General features: G+C 38.9%; 3 protein-coding genes and 2 pseudogenes across 5 annotated transcripts; 2 read left to right on the top strand and 3 right to left on the bottom strand.

Moving 5' to 3' along the window:
- Positions 1–29: 29 nt before the first annotated feature.
- On the bottom strand, positions 30–2,557 carry LOC103344338 (protein AGENET DOMAIN (AGD)-CONTAINING P1-like). The gene is made up of 3 exons (XM_089048180.1): positions 2,501–2,557; positions 1,062–1,481; positions 30–261 (listed from the first exon to the last, which is right to left on the bottom strand). Exons 1-3 carry the CDS (start codon positions 2,555–2,557, stop codon positions 247–249), a joined length of 492 nt encoding a protein of 163 aa, XP_088904306.1. The 3' UTR covers positions 30–246.
- LOC103344558 (pentatricopeptide repeat-containing protein At3g62890 pseudogene) lies at positions 2,208–5,685 on the top strand (annotated as a pseudogene). The gene is made up of 2 exons (XR_016127628.1): positions 2,208–5,463; positions 5,576–5,685. The product of XR_016127628.1 is annotated as a pentatricopeptide repeat-containing protein At3g62890 pseudogene (transcript).
- PGN (Tetratricopeptide repeat (TPR)-like superfamily protein) lies at positions 5,589–7,902 on the bottom strand. Its single transcript, XM_008248154.2, has 2 exons — positions 7,148–7,902; positions 5,589–6,976 (listed from the first exon to the last, which is right to left on the bottom strand). The coding sequence occupies exons 1-2, from the start codon at positions 7,757–7,759 to the stop codon at positions 5,741–5,743; spliced, it is 1,848 nt and encodes a 615-aa protein (XP_008246376.2). The 5' UTR covers positions 7,760–7,902; the 3' UTR covers positions 5,589–5,740.
- Positions 7,903–8,273: 371 nt separating this feature from the next.
- On the top strand, positions 8,274–11,922 carry LOC103344404 (protein RTF1 homolog pseudogene; annotated as a pseudogene). Its single transcript, XR_001678181.2, has 2 exons — positions 8,274–8,450; positions 9,737–11,922. The product of XR_001678181.2 is annotated as a protein RTF1 homolog pseudogene (transcript).
- A 627-nt stretch (positions 11,923–12,549) lies between these two features.
- LOC103344392 (alkaline/neutral invertase A, mitochondrial) lies at positions 12,550–16,907 on the bottom strand. Its single transcript, XM_008247993.3, has 6 exons — positions 15,625–16,907; positions 15,023–15,182; positions 14,597–14,808; positions 13,670–14,163; positions 13,529–13,577; positions 12,550–13,266 (listed from the first exon to the last, which is right to left on the bottom strand). The coding sequence occupies exons 1-6, from the start codon at positions 16,417–16,419 to the stop codon at positions 12,940–12,942; spliced, it is 2,037 nt and encodes a 678-aa protein (XP_008246215.2). The 5' UTR covers positions 16,420–16,907; the 3' UTR covers positions 12,550–12,939.
- Positions 16,908–17,354: the final 447 nt, after the last annotated feature.

Below are 17,354 nucleotides of genomic sequence, written 5' to 3'. Positions count from 1 at the left end.
GAACAAACACAACCACCCCATCCAATGCCTTGTACCAAATCGCAGAAGCCATTCAAGATCAACCAATTCAAGGGCATTCAAGTACCATAATGAAAAGAAAGTTGCAACTAACACTTGACACTTGCCACAAAGAGTACCAAATTCAGGAGTTCAAGATTGCTTCTTGATTACAAGGGCTAGTTTTGTAACTTAACCTCTACTACCATAACAAGTACTCGTAGGAAACCTTTCCATTTGCACCAGTAATCACAGATGCAAAGCCTGCCAAAAATACACAATCAGACAACAACTAATTAAAGCTCCAAGAACAAATATATTATAGAAATAAGGAAATATCTGACGGTGCTCATAGTCATACTATCATCATCATTTAACGCTGAAACTGCACACATGGGTTGGTTTCAGCAGGCAGGTGGAACTGCAACTTTCAACTCTTATTCACTTATGAACAACGTTTTTCAGATGATTATTTATGAACAACTTTCTGCACCACCTTCCTTATTTATTGATCTTTAGGTAAAGGCCCTATGTTACCAAAAATAAGGATCAATGCGCGCAGCAGAATGGGAACAGGGATTTCATACATCACTTAGCCGGGAACATGGAAAGATGCTTAAACCAATGGAAGTCAAGCTTTAAATGTCATATATCATTTTCCTTTCGAAAATGAATAGTATAGGACCAAATTTTGAGACTTGGACAAGGCTGTTTGAAAACATCCTTGGATTTGGTAGTTCTTCCCATTTTATTTAAATTTTTGTTCACTTTATTCATATTTTGCATGCTGGTAAAATTTTTAGGAAGATGCTACAGAAGTTAGAACTCAGCTCTTTTCCTAACTCTCTAACTGACTCACATGAGGAGGAGGATCCACATGGATTCTACATTATTCTGCATCTCATCTCATGTAAAAGGGTTTAGGTTCTCAAGCATTCTCCAAATTTATGTGTTGGAAAATGGTAAAACTTGGCTGAATACTTCAATATACAAAAACCTTGAACATGGCAAAGTAGAACCCTGATGTCAATAAGAGTGGCTGAAAGTTAGATAGAAGTTCATACCCGAGAAGCCATAACCCATTTGCCACCAATCCAATCCTGATGAAGCCTTAACTCAGAGTGCTGAAATTCAATTTCCTCATAGGTGCCCCTGAAGTAGACTATGTATCTTGAGCCCCTAAGAACCTTTGAGATCACACCAACCCACCAACCATCATTGTAATATCCATCAACCTCTTGCAGCAAACTGAAATGATCAACAACAGTTTCGGGCAGACAAGGTCGTATGTGCAGCGTATCAATCTCTTCTCTCAAAAATGCTGAATCATCTTCAGTCCTCAAACTCTGGTATTCAATAAGGAACTTGTCCTCCCCCACAGCTTCCACTATAGTTGCAGCAAACCAAGCACCATTAAAACCCTCTTCGTCACTGCTAACCTCAACTGGGGTTCCTTTGGTAAAAATCTCATGAGTTGACACTTTCTGCAATTTAGAAATCTCACCTTGTCAAATTTGAACTAAAGATAAATGAGATAAAAATGACCAACAATAAAAAGAAAAAGAATGTGCCCAGAAAAAGGAAGAAATGCTGACAGACCAAAATTGGTATACAAAAACCACAAAGGAAATAAAATATAATTTTCTATGCTCTTTAGACTCATATCATCCAAATAAATTTGTTAAGAGTTTCAAATCTTAAAACCTCTAGTCAGCATTGGCCCTTGTGAGGCATCATCATTGGTCATTTTATTAATGTGAAACTCTGATGCTTAATTTCTAATGAAGGAGACTGGACCTCAAAATCTTAAGGGTGCTAGCTAGTTGTCTTATTTCCCAAAGTATTATATTGTGATCCCAATGCAAGAAATCCCTTGCAATCTTTTAACCCAAATTGCAGTTGATCAAACTAAAGCTCAAGCACAACAATTCCTACTTATTTTAGCCTACATGCATACATTTTCCTTGTTTATCTAATTTTTACTTTTTACAAATTGATCGGTAAGAAATTTAAATAAATCATATTCACTCTAGCTGGAGGAAATTAAGGAAAAAAAAAAGGGTCTGGGTCCTCGGTCAATCTCTAACAAATAAAAAGAAACATTTTTTGGGCCATTTTCCTACAAACCAAACAAGCCTAGAAAACCTTTCGAAAAAAGTAAAAACCGAACTATAAGAACTGAAAAGTTTGAAATTTTTTCTTACCTCTCCTTCTTCTTCTTCTTCTTCTTCTCAGGGAAGGCTCCAAATTATTGACTGCAGATCGGCGGTTGATGTTTGGATCGGGTTTGTTTCTGCGTCTCGGAGGCATTGTGGGGTTTTGGGTTCGTGCTTGGCAAGTTTGACGCCAGTCAATGTTTTAGTTGTGGTCTTTCACTTTCAACTATGTACTTTGAGCAGTATATATTACGTCGACGTGTCAATAGTTTATTGGACAAACATGGCGGGACTTTAGGGGACAAACATGGCGGGATTGAAGAGAACGAGACCATTTAGGCATTTACCAAGAACTGCCACTTGGGTTTTTCAACAAAGTTCAAACCTTTTAGCTTTCTCTCCATCTTAATGAGTTTGGCTAAATTAAAGCCTCTAACTTTAGCTGCAAAATCCACTTTGAATCACAAACCCATGTCCAAAACAAGCATAAATTTGTCAATTTTAGAGACCCATTTGCCCAAATGCCAAAATCTCAAGCAATTCAATCCCATACTCTCTCAGATGATCCTCACTGGCTTCATCAGGGACACATATGCTGCAAGTAGAATTCTCAAGTTCTCCAGCGACTCTTCCTTCATTCACATTGATTTGTCCCTGAGAATTTTCAATCTGATTGAGGACGCAAATGGGTTCATTTGGAACACTATGATGAGAGCTTATATACAAAGAAACTGCCCTCAAAAGGCTTTAAATTTATACAAACTGATGGTGGATAAGAATGCGGATCCTGATAATTACACTTACCCACTTTTGGTTCAAGCGTGCGCCATCCTGGTATCAGAGTTTGAAGGAAGACAGATACATAATCACATTTTGAAGACGGGTTTTGATTCAGATGTTTATGTTCAGAACACATTGATCAATATGTATGCTGTTTGTGAGAATATGAGTGATGCCCGGAACTTGTTTGATGAAATTCCTGTTTTAAATCCAGTGTCTTGGAATTCGATTTTGGCAGGGTATGTTAGGGCTGGGGATGCGGAGAAGGCAAAGCTTATATATGATCGGATGCCTGAGAGGAACACAATTGCTTCGAATTCTATGATTGTGTTGTTTGGTAGGACAGGTTGTGTAACTGAGGCTTGTCGATTGTTTAATGAACTGCCCGAAAAAGATATGGTTTCCTGGAGCGCATTGATTTCTTGTTATGAGCAAAATGAGATGTATGAGGAGGCTTTAGCTCTGTTTCTGGAATGGTTGCTAATGGAGTTATGGTGGATGAGGTTGTGGTGGTCACTGTTCTTTCTGCATGTGCACGCTTATCAATTGTCCAGACAGGGAAATTGATCCATGGGCTAGTTGTGAAAATTGGAATTGAAGCTTATGTTAATCTTCAAAATGCCTTTATTCACATGTATTCAAGTTGTGGGGAAATTATGGCTGCCCAAAAACTGTTCAATGCAGCCTACCACTTGGATCAGATATCCTGGAACTCGATGATATCAGGGTACTTGAAATGTGGTTTAGTTGAAAAGGCTAGGACATTATTTGATTCCATGCCCGAGAAGGATATCGTGTCGTGGAGTGCAATGATATCAGGTTATGCTCAACATGACCGCTTCTCAGAAACTTTGGCATTGTTTCAGGAGATGCAGCTTCTTGGAATCAGGCCTGATGAGACCACTTTGGTGAGTGTTGTCTCAGCTTGCACTCATTTGGCGGCCCTTGATCTCGGCCAATGGATTCATGCTTATATAAGGAAAAATGGCCTTAAGATTAATGTATTTTTGGGAACAACCCTTATAAACATGTACATGAAATGTGGGTGTGTGGAAAACGCATTGGAGGTTTTCCAGGGGACTGCAGAAAAGGGAGTTTCTACTTGGAATGCTCTTATTCTTGGGTTGGCAATGAACGGGTTGGTGGAGAAGTCACTTGAAATGTTTTCAGAGATGAAAAAATGTGGCGTGGCACCTAATGAGATAACCTTTATTGGAATTCTCGGGGCTTGTCGACACATGGGCTTAGTCGATGAAGGGCGCCGCCATTTTGATTCCATTGTCCAGGAACACAAGATAGAACCCAACGTTAAGCATTACGGTTGCATGGTTGATCTTCTGGGGCGTGCTGGTATGCTCAAGGAAGCAGAGGAACTCATTGAGAGTATGCCAATGACACCAGATGTTGCTACTTGGGGTGCCCTACTAGGGGCCTGTAAGAAACACGGGGACCACGATATGGGAGAGAGGATAGGAAGAAAGCTCATTGAGCTTGATCCTGACCATGATGGGTTCCACGTATTGTTGTCGAATATATACGCTTCAAAAGGTAACTGGGATGATGTTCGTGAGATTAGGGAAATAATGGTGCAACATGGGGTGGTAAAGATGCCAGGTTGTAGCATGATTGAAGCAAATGGAATAGTTCATGAGTTTTTAGCAGGAGATAACAAACACCCTCAAATAGAGGAGATTGAGAAGAAGCTAGATGAAATGGCTAAGAAACTGAAGATGGAAGGTTATGCACCAGATACGAATGAGGTTTCATTTGACATTGATGAAGAAGAGAAGGAAACTGCTCTTTTCAGACATAGTGAGAAACTCGCCATTGCCTTTGGGCTTATCTGTACAAGTCCGCCAACACCAATAAGAATAATAAAGAATTTGCGAATATGCAATGATTGTCACATGGCAGCAAAGTTCATCTCGAAAGCTTTCAGTCGAGACATTGTGCTGAGGGATCGGCACCGGTTTCACCACTTTAAGCAAGGATCTTGTTCTTGCAAGGATTATTGGTAGCAGACTAGTATCACATAACTAAGTTGGTAAGAACATTATCCACCTTGTTAATGTTGGTTTATTGCTTTAGAACTTCTCCGGTTCTACCAAGAACTGGAAAGGCAGGGTGTGGCACCAACATGATGCTTTTGCAATCAAGCTACGTGCGCTGACAACTCCAAATAGATCACGGGGTTGAAGATCAATGCAGTTACTACCTCTGCAAGGTGAAGGAAGGCAGTGAAGTTTATTATGTTGGATAGAAGGATGAATTCAGAGTTCGAGAAACCAGTGGTGGACATCTAATGGAATGATTTGAACTGTACAAAAAGTCTCATGTTTCTCTCTTTTTCATGGTCACTGGTTCTAAATCTGAAGACACTCTCTGTAATAGCATCCCAACATATAATGATGTGAGCAACAATTACAATAAGAAACTTGTGAGCATTGCTTTTAAGGAATGTCTTACTCCAGTGAGCTTGGATGCTGTTTTGTTAGAATTTAGAATTTGATATGGGAGAGAACTTAATAAGGTACAGTGAGATGACAATGCAATTCATTAAATTTGATGTTGTTTAGCTGTTTCTTTGTTGTTTCATATTTATCTCTGCATGTTAATTCAATTCTTTTCGAATAATATTGCAGGTTTGGAGAGCTGTTAACAAAGAACTCTTGATTCTCTGGAAAGCAGGATTTTCCCAAGATCGTTTTGTACATGTTGGCTTATAATAAAATAACAAAACTAATCCTCTTTACCAGGCTGCCCAGTATCATATTCTTTTACAAAAATCTGAGGACGTTCTGTTTTTATCAGTAAGGTGTTTCGGCTTCTGTTCCAGTTCCATCATCTAGGTCATGCATAGAACAATTTAAATCATTTATGTGCTCTGCCTCTTTCATATGCAAAATCATAACTTCCAAAACTCCATATACCAACTTTATATGAGAACCCACCTTATCTCCTACAACAAAACTATAAACCTGGTTTCTTACCTCAATCCAACTCCTTCCTGCCTCTTTCTTATTCTCCATACCTCTCATCAACTTCCTTGTATTCGCAAATTCCCCCCATTCACCTTCAGCTGCATAAATATTTGACAACATCACATATGTGCCCACCATATTTGGCCTCAAATCTAACATCCTCCGAGCAGCCACTTTGCCTAGATGTGGAAGTTCATGTTCTTTACAAGCTCCAAGAAGTGCACCCCAAACATACTCATCCGGCTTAAATGGCATACTCTCGATTAATTCATAAGCCTCCTCAACTCGCCCAGCACGGCCTAGCAAATCCACCACACACCCATAAATGTCCTGATCTGGAGTAACCTTATAATCATTTATCATTGATTTGAAATACCTCAAGCCTTCATCGACGAGTCCGGCGTGACTGCAAGCACTCAGAACTGCCATGAACACTATTTGATCAGGTCTTATACCTGATTTTACCATCTCATCAAACAATTCAACAGCCTCTTTTCCATATCCATGAGCCCCATATCCGATCATCATGGAAGTCCAAGAGACTAAATTTCTATGAGACATTTGACTGAAAATTTTGTGCGCGTCAGTTATGCTTCCACACTTGGCATACATGTCAACAAGGGCATTAGCCAATGCCAAATTCTTATTAAGGCCTCCCCGAATAATTCTGCCATGAACTTGTTCACCATAGTTTAAAACTGCTAAGTTAGCACATGCTGATATGACACTGCAAAATGTGAAGCTATTTGGACTAAAGCCTTCTGTATCCATATGTGAAAATATAAGTAGGGACTCTTTAGAATCAAATCTTTCGTATCCGGAAATTAAGGTGTTCCATGTGATCAAATCTCTTTGAGGCATTTCATGGAAGTACTGATTTGCCTCTGATAAACAACCACACCTGCAATACATGTCCAGTATCGAATTCATGACAGGAAGATTGGACTCAAATCCGTGTTTAATCACTGCTGAATGTATTTGCTTGCCAAAAGTATGCGACCCGATTGAAGCACACGCTCTAATCGCAATTGAAAAGCTAAATGGGTTCAGTTCTGCTTCCTCCTGTTTTGCCAACACATTCAAATATTTCACGTACATTGCATAAAATTATGTACACTGATCCGAAGACTGAATTCTACATATGCTGTAACAAGATATTTACATATTACCTATAAAATTATTCGAAAAACCAATTCGTTTAAGGAAATGTGTAAGGATGAATTAGCCACTTACCAGCAACATTTGGCGGAAAGCTTGAAGCCCGCCATAGCCATTACCTCTGTGAGTGAAGCCAGTGATCAAAGTAGTCCATGATACATCATTTTTTTCATGAATATCATTAAAGACCATGCATGCGCCGTCCATGCTAGCACAACAAGTAGCATACATGTCCATGAGTGCATTTTCCACATAAATGGATCCCTGCATGCCTTGCTTGATAGCTCCCCCATGAACCAATGCACCACACGAAAGAGTTTTCATACCTTTACAAGCCTTCAGCACGCTAGAAAAAGTAAAAGCATTTGGCTCCATTTCATTCCTCACCATCTCACAGAACAGAGCCCATGCATGGCTGTGGTGACTGCAAGACGTGTACCCAGCAATCATAGCAGTCCATGCAACCACGTCTCTCTCCGGCATTTCATCGAACAGCTTACGTGCTTCTTTGATTAATCCCCTTTCAAAACATGATTTAATTAAATTTGTAGCTAAAATATTGGGTCTTTTTGGTAAAAATGATGTGTTTGAATGGGTGGTAAAGTTCCGGGCCCACTGAAGCGAGTTTCTGATTATGGGTGGCATGAGATGGAAATGAGTTCTGGATAGTGATTTTTGTGTGCTCATTTGTGCCGCACTTCAACATGATCAAAGTCTTTAAACTCCTATTTATGGTGTTCCAAAGTTTGCAATTTGGTTCATCTATTGAACTGAGGGACTCTTGTAGACGTGGATTAGGCCAGTTGGTTAAAGATAGTGAGCCCATTCCATTACACCCAAATTCAAGTTTGTAAATTAAATTAATTTAAAGTAATTTAAATTATCGTTTACAAAATAATTTTTTTAAATACTCTTAAATCAATAGATTCTATTCTGGAAAAAAAAAAAATCAGTGGGTTCATCTTCCAGGACATACCCATTACACAAAATCCTTTGAGATGGGCTAAAGGCCCAAAAGTTTTGTCTAATAAGTAGCCTTGTGTTGGCCACGCTGCCCATTAAATTATTCATATTTTAATATTATTTTATGTTGGAAATTAGGCTGTTTTTCCTTTTTTAAATTGGCGGATTCTTTTCTACTATTCCTAGTTAGATATCAACCAACCTCCTCTATATAAGGCACACTCGTCGACTGGTGCTGCCACCGAGTGTACACGCATATAGCATACGAGGGTCTCTCACGAAACCTTGAAAATATCACTTTTCTGACTACTTTCCCGCACTTTCTCGGCCACCAAACATCCCAGTCATGTTCCTACTGAACCAAATTCTTCTGGTTTCTTAGGAAAATTGCTCTCATTACTCTCTGATCATAAAGGTAGCATCTTTCTCGTTCCCTCAAATTTCCTCAGCAGCCAAACATGGGTTTATGTGTTTTTTTTATTATTATTTTTTATTTTCGAAAATGCTGTTTGGTTGGTTATCTGTTAACTCTTGCACTGTGCTAGAATATTTGTCACTGTTTCTTTGAGTTCTTGTCTACTTGAGCAACTGTAGGTGTTTTACTTTAACACCAGCATATTATTCTCTTTTTATTTTATGGTTTGGTGCAGAACTTAGAGACTTTGGGCTTTTCTGGTTACTAGTATGGATTTTCTCTGTTTTTTTTTTTTTTCTTCCTTCAGTGGTTGCAATTTCTTGTCCTAGGTATAAAGGTTGCAACTTTTTTTATGTACTTTATTCTTACATCCATGCAATTATAATTGTTGCTTTTATTTTCTCCTTTTTGATATTTTCTTTGTAATATTATAGTAGGTGAATTGTGCAAGTTTTTTGTGCTAGAAAGTGAGGTGGAATTTTGACTAGTACTTTGGAGAGCCTTGCTTTACATTAGCATGTGGAATCCCCGGAAACAGTAAATTATGTGGAAAATGAATCAGTCTGGAAGTATCATAAACTAGAACCTGTTTGCTTTGTTTGTCACTTTCTTTATCAGTTAAATGAGTTAGGGTTCTTGTTCATTCGCTTGTGATATATCTCCCGAGCTGATTTTGTTAATAATTTATGAGAGAAGGGTGCATTCAATTATCTGGATACTGTTCTTCTCCAAAAATAAATTTAGCCTCATGAAGGTTATAGTTCTAACTAACATGTGGTGAGAAAACGGTAGCATTTTAACCTACTCTCTATCTCTCTCTGCTGCACTCGCACGCACGCGCATGCGCATTTGCTTCGTGCATATGGGTTATCAATTCTTAAGTTGTTAAGATCTATTCTTAAATTGCCAGATAATGGAATTATAAGATCTGTTATAAAAGTTGCGGGTTTGTGTAACGGCATTGTTAAGACCGTCTCTTAAATAAAAGAATCAGGGTATTATCTTTATATGCATGAGAATCTTGCTGAATATCTTGACTCAGTCTGGTGTCAACTTGAGTTGCATTGCTATCATATACTTTTAGATTCTGTGTGTCACTCTGATTTTGTGATAAGTAAGCTTTCCTACATTGGCGTAGATTACCATCATTGCTTGTAACTCAAATATGATTATTGTGTATGTCTTATTTTGATACACTTATGGTAACTTATTATTGAAACATCTCCTAAATATATATTAATCTTTCCTCTTGTGGTTGAACTATGTCTTATGTACATTACAACCAGTAAAGGGAGGCATTACTGTAGCAGAGAGGCAGACAGCCGGACATGGCAGACTTAGAAAATTTGCTCCTTGAGGCAGCAGGAAGAACCAATTCAGCTGGGAAAAAACGGCAGCGACTTCCACCGAGGAAGCAACATGGAGGTTCCTATTCTGATGACGGAAGTGACTCCAGGGATGAAGACTCTGATTATGATCGTAGTTATGCAAGCAGGAAGCCCTCTCAAGTTCCTCTGAAGAAGAGGCTTGAACATGAAATGAGCAGTGATGAAGAAAGCGATTATGGCGATGGTTCTGACCATGAGGGTGAAAACAGTGATGACTCTGATGTTGGCCCTGATCTATACAAGAATGAAGCTGACCGAAAATGGCTGGCAGAGTTGAGTGAACTTGAAAGAGAGATGATTTTGACAGATCGAGCAGAAAAGAAAGATGGTAAGGTTTTTATGGAGAAGTTGAGATCAAAGAGAGGCAATGCAAGATCTACCCAATCAAGGAAAGAGACTTCTCCTCTTCCATTGTCTCGCGGTGTACGCTCATCAGCTAGGACTGCTGACAAGTCAGCGGCTATGGACGATGCATTAAATCAATTACGAGCAAAACGTCTGAAGCAACAAGACTCGAAGGCTCACCATAAGTTGAGGGACGCATCAAGAGCAAGTGAAGGTAGCCAGGGTACTTCACCGATCAAGAGCAAGTGGAGTCTGAGTAACTCCAGTCAAATTGAGAATGCAAGTGGGTTACACAGTGAAGACGAAGCATCAAGTGCAGATGGTGAATTGCTTGACAGCGATGAAGACGTGTCAGAGCCACCAACATTTCAGGAGATAAAGGAAATTACTATCCCAAGGTCAAAACTTGCAAAATGGTTTATGGAACCATTTTTTGAGGAGTTAATTGTGGGTTGCTTTGTTAGGGTTGGAATTGGGAGATCATCAAGTGGTCCTGTCTACAGGCTTTGCATGGTTCAGAATGTGGATGCCATGAATCCTGACCGGCAGTACAAGCTAGAGGGTAAAGTCACGCATAAATATTTGAATTGTGTTTGGGGCAGTGAAAGTTCTGCTGCCAAGTGGCAGATGGCTATGGTCTCAGATTCTGCTCCCCAGGAGGAGGAGTTTAAACAGTGGTTTAAGGAAGTAGAGTGTACTGCTGGCCGAATGCCAAGCAAACAAGAGGTATTAGAAAAGAGGGAGATGCTTCAAAAATCGAATACATATGTTTACTCAGCAACCACTGTGAAGCAAATGCTGCAGGAGAAAAAGTATGCCTCATCAAGGCCAGTAAATATTGCAGTTGAGAAGGATAAATTGAGGAGGCAGTTGGAAATTGCAGAAAGTAAGGATGATGAGGTGGAAGTTGAGAAGATCAAGACAAGGCTCCAGGAATTGGAAGCATCCAGGCAAACCCAGGGGAAAGATACCAAGGCTTTTAGATTATCTGAGATGAACAGGAAGAACAGGGTTGAGAATTTTAAAAATGCTTCAGGATTGAAACGAGTGAATATGAATCTGAAAGCTGGGGAGGCTGGTTATGATCCATTCTCAAGACGATGGACTAGATCGAGAAATTACTATGTTGCAAGGCCTGGAGGAGGAGGTGATGAAGCTGCTGAGGCAACAGACAGAACTGCAGGTGTAGCCAGTAATGAGGACAAAGCAACAGCAACAGGAAAGAGTGGCATGGAAGCAACAGAGGCAGCGCTGGAAGCTGCAGCTGGTGCAGGGAAGTTGGTTGATACAAGTGCTCCAGTGGACAAAGGGACAGAGTCAAATATGCTGCACAATTTCGACCTGCCAATCTCGTTGGCTCCACTTCAGAAGCTTGGTGGACCTCAGGGCGCTCAGATTGCATACATGACGAGGAAACAAAAGATAGAAGCAACAGTTGGGTGCCGAGTGCGGGACGACGGGAAGAAGCATGCTTCGACACTGTCTGTTAATGACTATATCAGAAGAAGAGGGCTTCTCAACTAGATGCTCCACCCTGGTATCCGTTTTAAGTAGTGGTTTGTAAGCTTTGCTTCTTTAGTTGGGTGAAGCCGCTCTTATGGGTTTGACTTGTTATCGTTAGTCTAAATTTATATGCACCTTTCTAGGACTGTTTTTTCTCCCAACTTTCAGTCCATTTTCTCTAAGTCTATCATATTGCATTATCTGGTTTATTGTTAGTAATGCAAATTTTATGCTCAGTACTTAGTGAAAAAAGATCAATGGGTCCATAGCTCAATGGTAAGAGCATTTGCATGAATGGTCTCAAGTTCAAACCCCAATGAGACCTCCCCCTACCCCTTTCAAACTATGACAAACAAAAAAAAGTTGGAAAAAGGCAATTTAATGAGCCTCAACTAAGTGAACAAACCATTCACGAACCTGGTAATAATTAAAACAAAAAAATAAATAAAAAAATACAGGTTTTCTTTAAGAAAAAGTCAAAATAAGTCTGAAAGTTCCTCCGTTTGGATGAATGAATTGAAAATTATACATAATTTTTAAATGACAGAATCCGTCATTTAAATTTCTGGCATTTAATACGTTTAGATTTATGTATGTCAAATTCTGTAAATGACATAAATTATAGTGAAAAATGAATTACTGCTAAATAGAAATTGCAAAATGGCACTTTTTTTGACGGAAATTAAACTCGAGAATCTTACATTTCAATTTCCATGATTTTTTCCGCACATCATTTAATAAGTTTCATGCTTAAGTTACCAAACAATGGAAATAACAATTTCTCATCTTCAATTTCCAACTTTTAGCCAACTTCAGAGTTATTTCCTCCATCCAAAAGAAGTCAAAATCAAACTCTTACTCTGTTAATACAATACAATTCAATTATCCAATATTCGGTGTTAAGTACAAGTAGAAATGTCAATGATCAGAAACCAAAAGGCATTCTGTAAAAGAAACATGGAGTAATGTAAACAAGTAGTAATTGTTACAAGCACATACAGATGACAGATTACCTTTCCTGCGGTACCCTTAATATTCCCACCATACTCGGTCATTTTAGTTGCTCATTCCGATCAACTCAACTGATTAATCGGATGGCAAAACAAATGCAAGTATCAGAATATAAGAAACGAAAACTGTATAATGCACTTTGAAGTCGACGACTGTTCTATATCCACTTTTAGTACCCTATCCTAAACTTGTTGCTGTACAGTACAAAGGCCAAATATTTGCCCTTGAAAGAATGAGTCTCATTATATGAGAATCTGAGACTTAGCAGCGCCTCTGGAGCATTTTTTGCGGCCGCTCTTGCTAAGTGCACAAACACAGATCTCAAGAAGTTCATAATCTTCGTCCCAGAATAACAAGGCCGCCTTCTCCGGATTCTCCAATAGCATTTTAGTTGTGAGGTACCCAGCAATGGTCCATGTTTGGTACAGTCGCGATTGCTTTCCGATAAACTTCCCCGTTCTGGTATCGTAGTATTCAGGCCAGCGGTCTGATCGAAGCCTCTTCTCAGCCAAATCAGCTGCCTTTTGAGCTAGATCAATTCTGCCCATCTTGAGGCACGCCAATGTGAACTGAAATAGGATAGCAAAAGAATTTGAGAGGGAAAAGCTAAATTTGAATACATACTTAAAGAAGAAGGGAGGTATGCTGAACATGACCATAGATCACATTTTTAAGTCTCTGCTACCTTCCCTGCCTAACTTCTTCACTGAACCTAAACTACATAAATTCTGAAAGTTTCCAATCCCATAACATACAATGGTTGTATCATGACATCCAATTCCACAAAAATGAGAATTCCTCAAAGTATTTATCTAGCCAGGCAAGGCTTACCTGCCACAGGAGTGTCGGCCAAGATCCACCATTATGATATGACCAAGGGCTGTAGGAGTCAAGACAAACATATTTCAGTGATCATGAACAAATTTGATGGTACAACAAGACAATTAGCAAAAAAATGTGCAGGCAACTCACGTATTCTTCGGGTCACTGCCAGTTATTATACGCCACTCTTCAAATTCCAAGGCAGGATAGCATATCTTAAGTGGCATATGCCCCACAAGATCATCCCATTTGGCTTCTATCAAATTCAGTACAGAGTCATTTTGCTTTGGAGTGCCCAAAGATGAAACAATGGACCAAAGATTTCCAAGAGTGAAAAACCTAAAGTCCATATGAGCTGGTTGTAGATTGCCAATAAAATACCCGCCTTCCTCTGGAATCCAGTCCATTAACCACAAAGGAATTTGTTCAGGGTAGATATTGAACTTGTTGGTGGCCTCTGTAGAGTACTCTTCTGTCTTATATCGATATATCTCATTTATCTTTTTCATATCCACCCAGTAATATTCTCGGATGTGGAATGACAACGCGCTAAGTCTGTTGTTGATTGCCCTTACCAAAATCTTGGATCCATCATTTAGAGCAAGCATCTCACGGGAGCACCGAAGAGCCGAGTAAAATAAGGCCTAAAGAATCATATTTGGCACAAATGATATCAGCCCAATGCGATACATAATTTAACTTGAATATGATGCACTAAAACCGATAACACATGGCTGTAATAAGGATGGAATGACCATATAAAAACTGGCATGGTATCAGACAAAAGGACATGAACAGGACACAACCCAAGATTCTTAAAAAACAGAAGGACGTGAACAGGAAGCATAGTTTTAACAATTTTCAGTATTTATGTTCAACAAGGAAACCACCAACATCGTTAATTTGGACCTATAACCTTTTCCACATCCTTTTTTACAATCTCTAAAAGGGCTCTAAGTGTGACATTCAAACAAAGTAGCCCTCTTATTGTAGACTACAGAAAGAACATAAATTGATGAATACTTTAACATCTAATAAGCACCCTCAAGGACTATGCAAAGCAGCTTTTCAACTCACTTGGATCTCAAGGGGATGACCATGGATACCCATACGTCGGTCTATCATGCAGGAGCCATCTGTGACTAAAAGAGAAGGAAACATATCAAACCCATCAGTTAAGCACAGGTTCAGGATCATTTTCAAGCCTGTTTGAACATCCACCCTTTCCTGTAATGCATAGTCACCAGTTATCTTTCCATAAGCCCTCAATAGAATAATCCACCATAATCCTGCCAGAGAAGTTACACAAATAACAAACCATTAGTCATTATATACTACAACAGAGGAATTCTTTAAAAATGAATCCTTCCAAGAAAATCTACAAGATGCACAGGATGAGGACCCAATAACACCAGGATGGCAACAGCAGCAGACTGCGTGCAGCATCCTATAAAAGAATCACATTTTTCATTGGCACAACCAATAAAGTTCTGATATACTTACCAGAATCCACAGGTGCAACCCGGCCAATAGCTGATTCACCAAAATCGGGATCTAAAACTTCTTCGTATTTATTCCCATCGAGAGGCACAGTTCTAACTTTAAAACTTGCAGGCATCAATCCCTGCCCTGGGCTATAGCAATCAACAGTTTTCTCCCAACTCTAAGATGAAAGCAACATATAATTAGGAATTCAAGAAACCTGAATAATTAATTCAAGGTTCACTAGCGAAGAGTGGTCCACATAAAAAATTGCTGAAGTTATCTATAACATCAATAACTTGAGGGAGAACCATTTTTGTTAAAATATATAGCAGTTGATACGTATCACCACAGAAGAATGTAAAGCTTCACCAAAATCAATGGAATATATGTTTTGGAAAGAAAATATGCATGATGTCAATCCTTGAAATCCAAAATTAGCAATGTGTAAATGCAATAAAAAGGAAATTTGAATATTTGACAACTTGTTAATTGATAAACCAAAGATAAATAAGGTTCCAAACTTTCTATTCATATGGGTTAATCATTCATTAAAAAACTGATAACATGTATAATCAATGCTCGAGAGGCACGAAGTTTGATAAGCGGATGTGAATGATTACCTGCAATTGCAATGTATGAAGAAGGAAGTTCTTTACTATCTCTCCTTCTCCCTTAAGCAAGAATGCAAGCGCTGACGGAACAAAATCACGGATAAAGACCTGATCATAATTCAATGTTTGCTTGTCACCCGGATCATTTGCTGCAACAGTCCCCACAGGAGTCCCACAATACGTCACAACCGAATCCCTCAATAGCTTCCATGCGTCCTTCTCAATATCTGAATACTCTCTCTGTGCATTCACAACCTTAGCTTCATCCAAACCTTCCTGATTACTTACATTCTGTTTTTCATCACTAACTTCTATCCTCGACTCTTCCTCTCTCACAACATTCTCATCCTTATCAATTCTTTCCACTGTCACAGGCTTGACATTGATACCACCCTGAACATATATCCTCTCAAAATTGTTCTCATTCACACGGGTCTCAATTGATGTCGAAAGGTTTCGAAACTTGGACGCAAGCCTAGCAATCACAGAAACACCCCTTCTAGTTGTGCCAACACTATAAGACCTAGATATAACCCCAGATTGGCCAAAACTCCAACTGGGAACCTGAGAAGCTTTGAGTGCATCATTGAAAACGTGTCCTGAGCCCGAAACACGAAAAGGGTTGGTTTGAAATTGGCATATCTGCTCAATTTTGACGCAAAAATTGGACAAATTTCCCTTCTTTGCTAAACCATGGTAGCATTTTGCAGGTGGGAACCCGAAAAGCGCCGAGTTTCGACAACTAGTTAGGATTCTACAAGTGGGTTTCATTGTCCAGTGACAAAGCAGACTAAGGGAATTCATAACAAAGAATAAGAAATCTGATTGATGAGCAAATTCAAATCTTTAAAAGACGTACGAGATATTATAACTATATGCATATACAGCTACCCTGTTCCTTCGGAGACTGAGATATAAATAACAGCGTTGGGGTTTTCTTCAAACTTACAGAGAGGGAAGCCGCTCATCAGAGGAAGAGAGATTGTGGCAAAAGAAATGGTGTCTGAAAATTTTGGATGAGAGATAGGCTCAGATTAAATAGAGAAGTTAGCTTTTATACGTAAGCGGTGGCGCGTTGGAGACTGCGTTGAAAAAGGGCTTGCTTGGCAAAGGAAATTAATTCTTAGATATTTTTTATATAAATTAAAAAAAATGAAGAACTTGAAAATTATATTGGAAACTCTATTTATGACAATTTATAAGTAGATTTGCTTTTCTTTGGCAGAAACTAAGTATAGAAGAAAAATAGAAAATGTAGATGTAGAGAAGTTTGATCTTTCCTCCAAAAGCATAAAAATGGCGGCTTCTCCACGTTATACGGTACTTAGAGGCCTCGGGCAAGTCTTAGTTAAGATTTTTATTTTAATTGTATGCAAAAATATAGCTACTTTCTATTTTATCATGGTATTTACTAATTTTCGTTATGGCCGTTTAATTCGTGGACGTAAGGCTTTGGAGCTATATTATATTGGATTTGCAGGTGAGGGATAGTGTTGGTGACGTGTCCATGGATTGGTATCCACTACTTTTCAATGTTTTCATCAGCAAATGTGTGCTTGAAAGCAACACAAATCTCAACACCACATATAGAATTTGTTGTTTAAGTGATTAAGAACATTTGTTTCTGGATTCGAAGTTTTAAGTGGGTTCGGTTCTTCTTTCTTTTAATATTACTTGTATTAAAAATTAAAAATAAAAAAATTAAAAAAATCTATGGCACCACTATAGAATTCCTGCTA

The sequence above is a fragment of the Prunus mume genome, linkage group LG1, assembly GCF_029339155.1.
Source record: "Prunus mume cultivar Tortuosa linkage group LG1, ASM2933915v1, whole genome shotgun sequence".
NCBI classification, from domain to species: domain Eukaryota; kingdom Viridiplantae; phylum Streptophyta; class Magnoliopsida; order Rosales; family Rosaceae; genus Prunus; species Prunus mume.
Note: the sequence above shows the minus strand (reverse complement) of the source record. Positions and strands in the feature narration are given on the sequence as shown.

Coding starts and splice junctions, on each gene's coding strand:
- LOC103344338 (XM_089048180.1), bottom strand. CDS start 2,557: ATGGAGAGAAAGCTAAAAGGTTTGAACTTTGTTGAAAAACCCAAGTGG. Junction 1,482..2,500: donor AACCCAAGTGGCAGTTCTTG/GTAAATGCCTAA, acceptor TCTAAATTGCAG/AAAGTGTCAACTCATGAGAT.
- PGN (XM_008248154.2), bottom strand. CDS start 7,759: ATGAGCACACAAAAATCACTATCCAGAACTCATTTCCATCTCATGCCA. Junction 6,977..7,147: donor CTTTCCGCCAAATGTTGCTG/GTAAGTGGCTAA, acceptor TTGGCAAAACAG/GAGGAAGCAGAACTGAACCC.
- LOC103344392 (XM_008247993.3), bottom strand. CDS start 16,419: ATGAATTCCCTTAGTCTGCTTTGTCACTGGACAATGAAACCCACTTGT. Junction 14,809..15,022: donor GGTTGCACCTGTGGATTCTG/GTAAGTATATCA, acceptor CTTCTCTGGCAG/GATTATGGTGGATTATTCTA. Junction 13,578..13,669: donor GGCAGTGACCCGAAGAATAC/GTGAGTTGCCTG, acceptor TGACTCCTACAG/CCCTTGGTCATATCATAATG.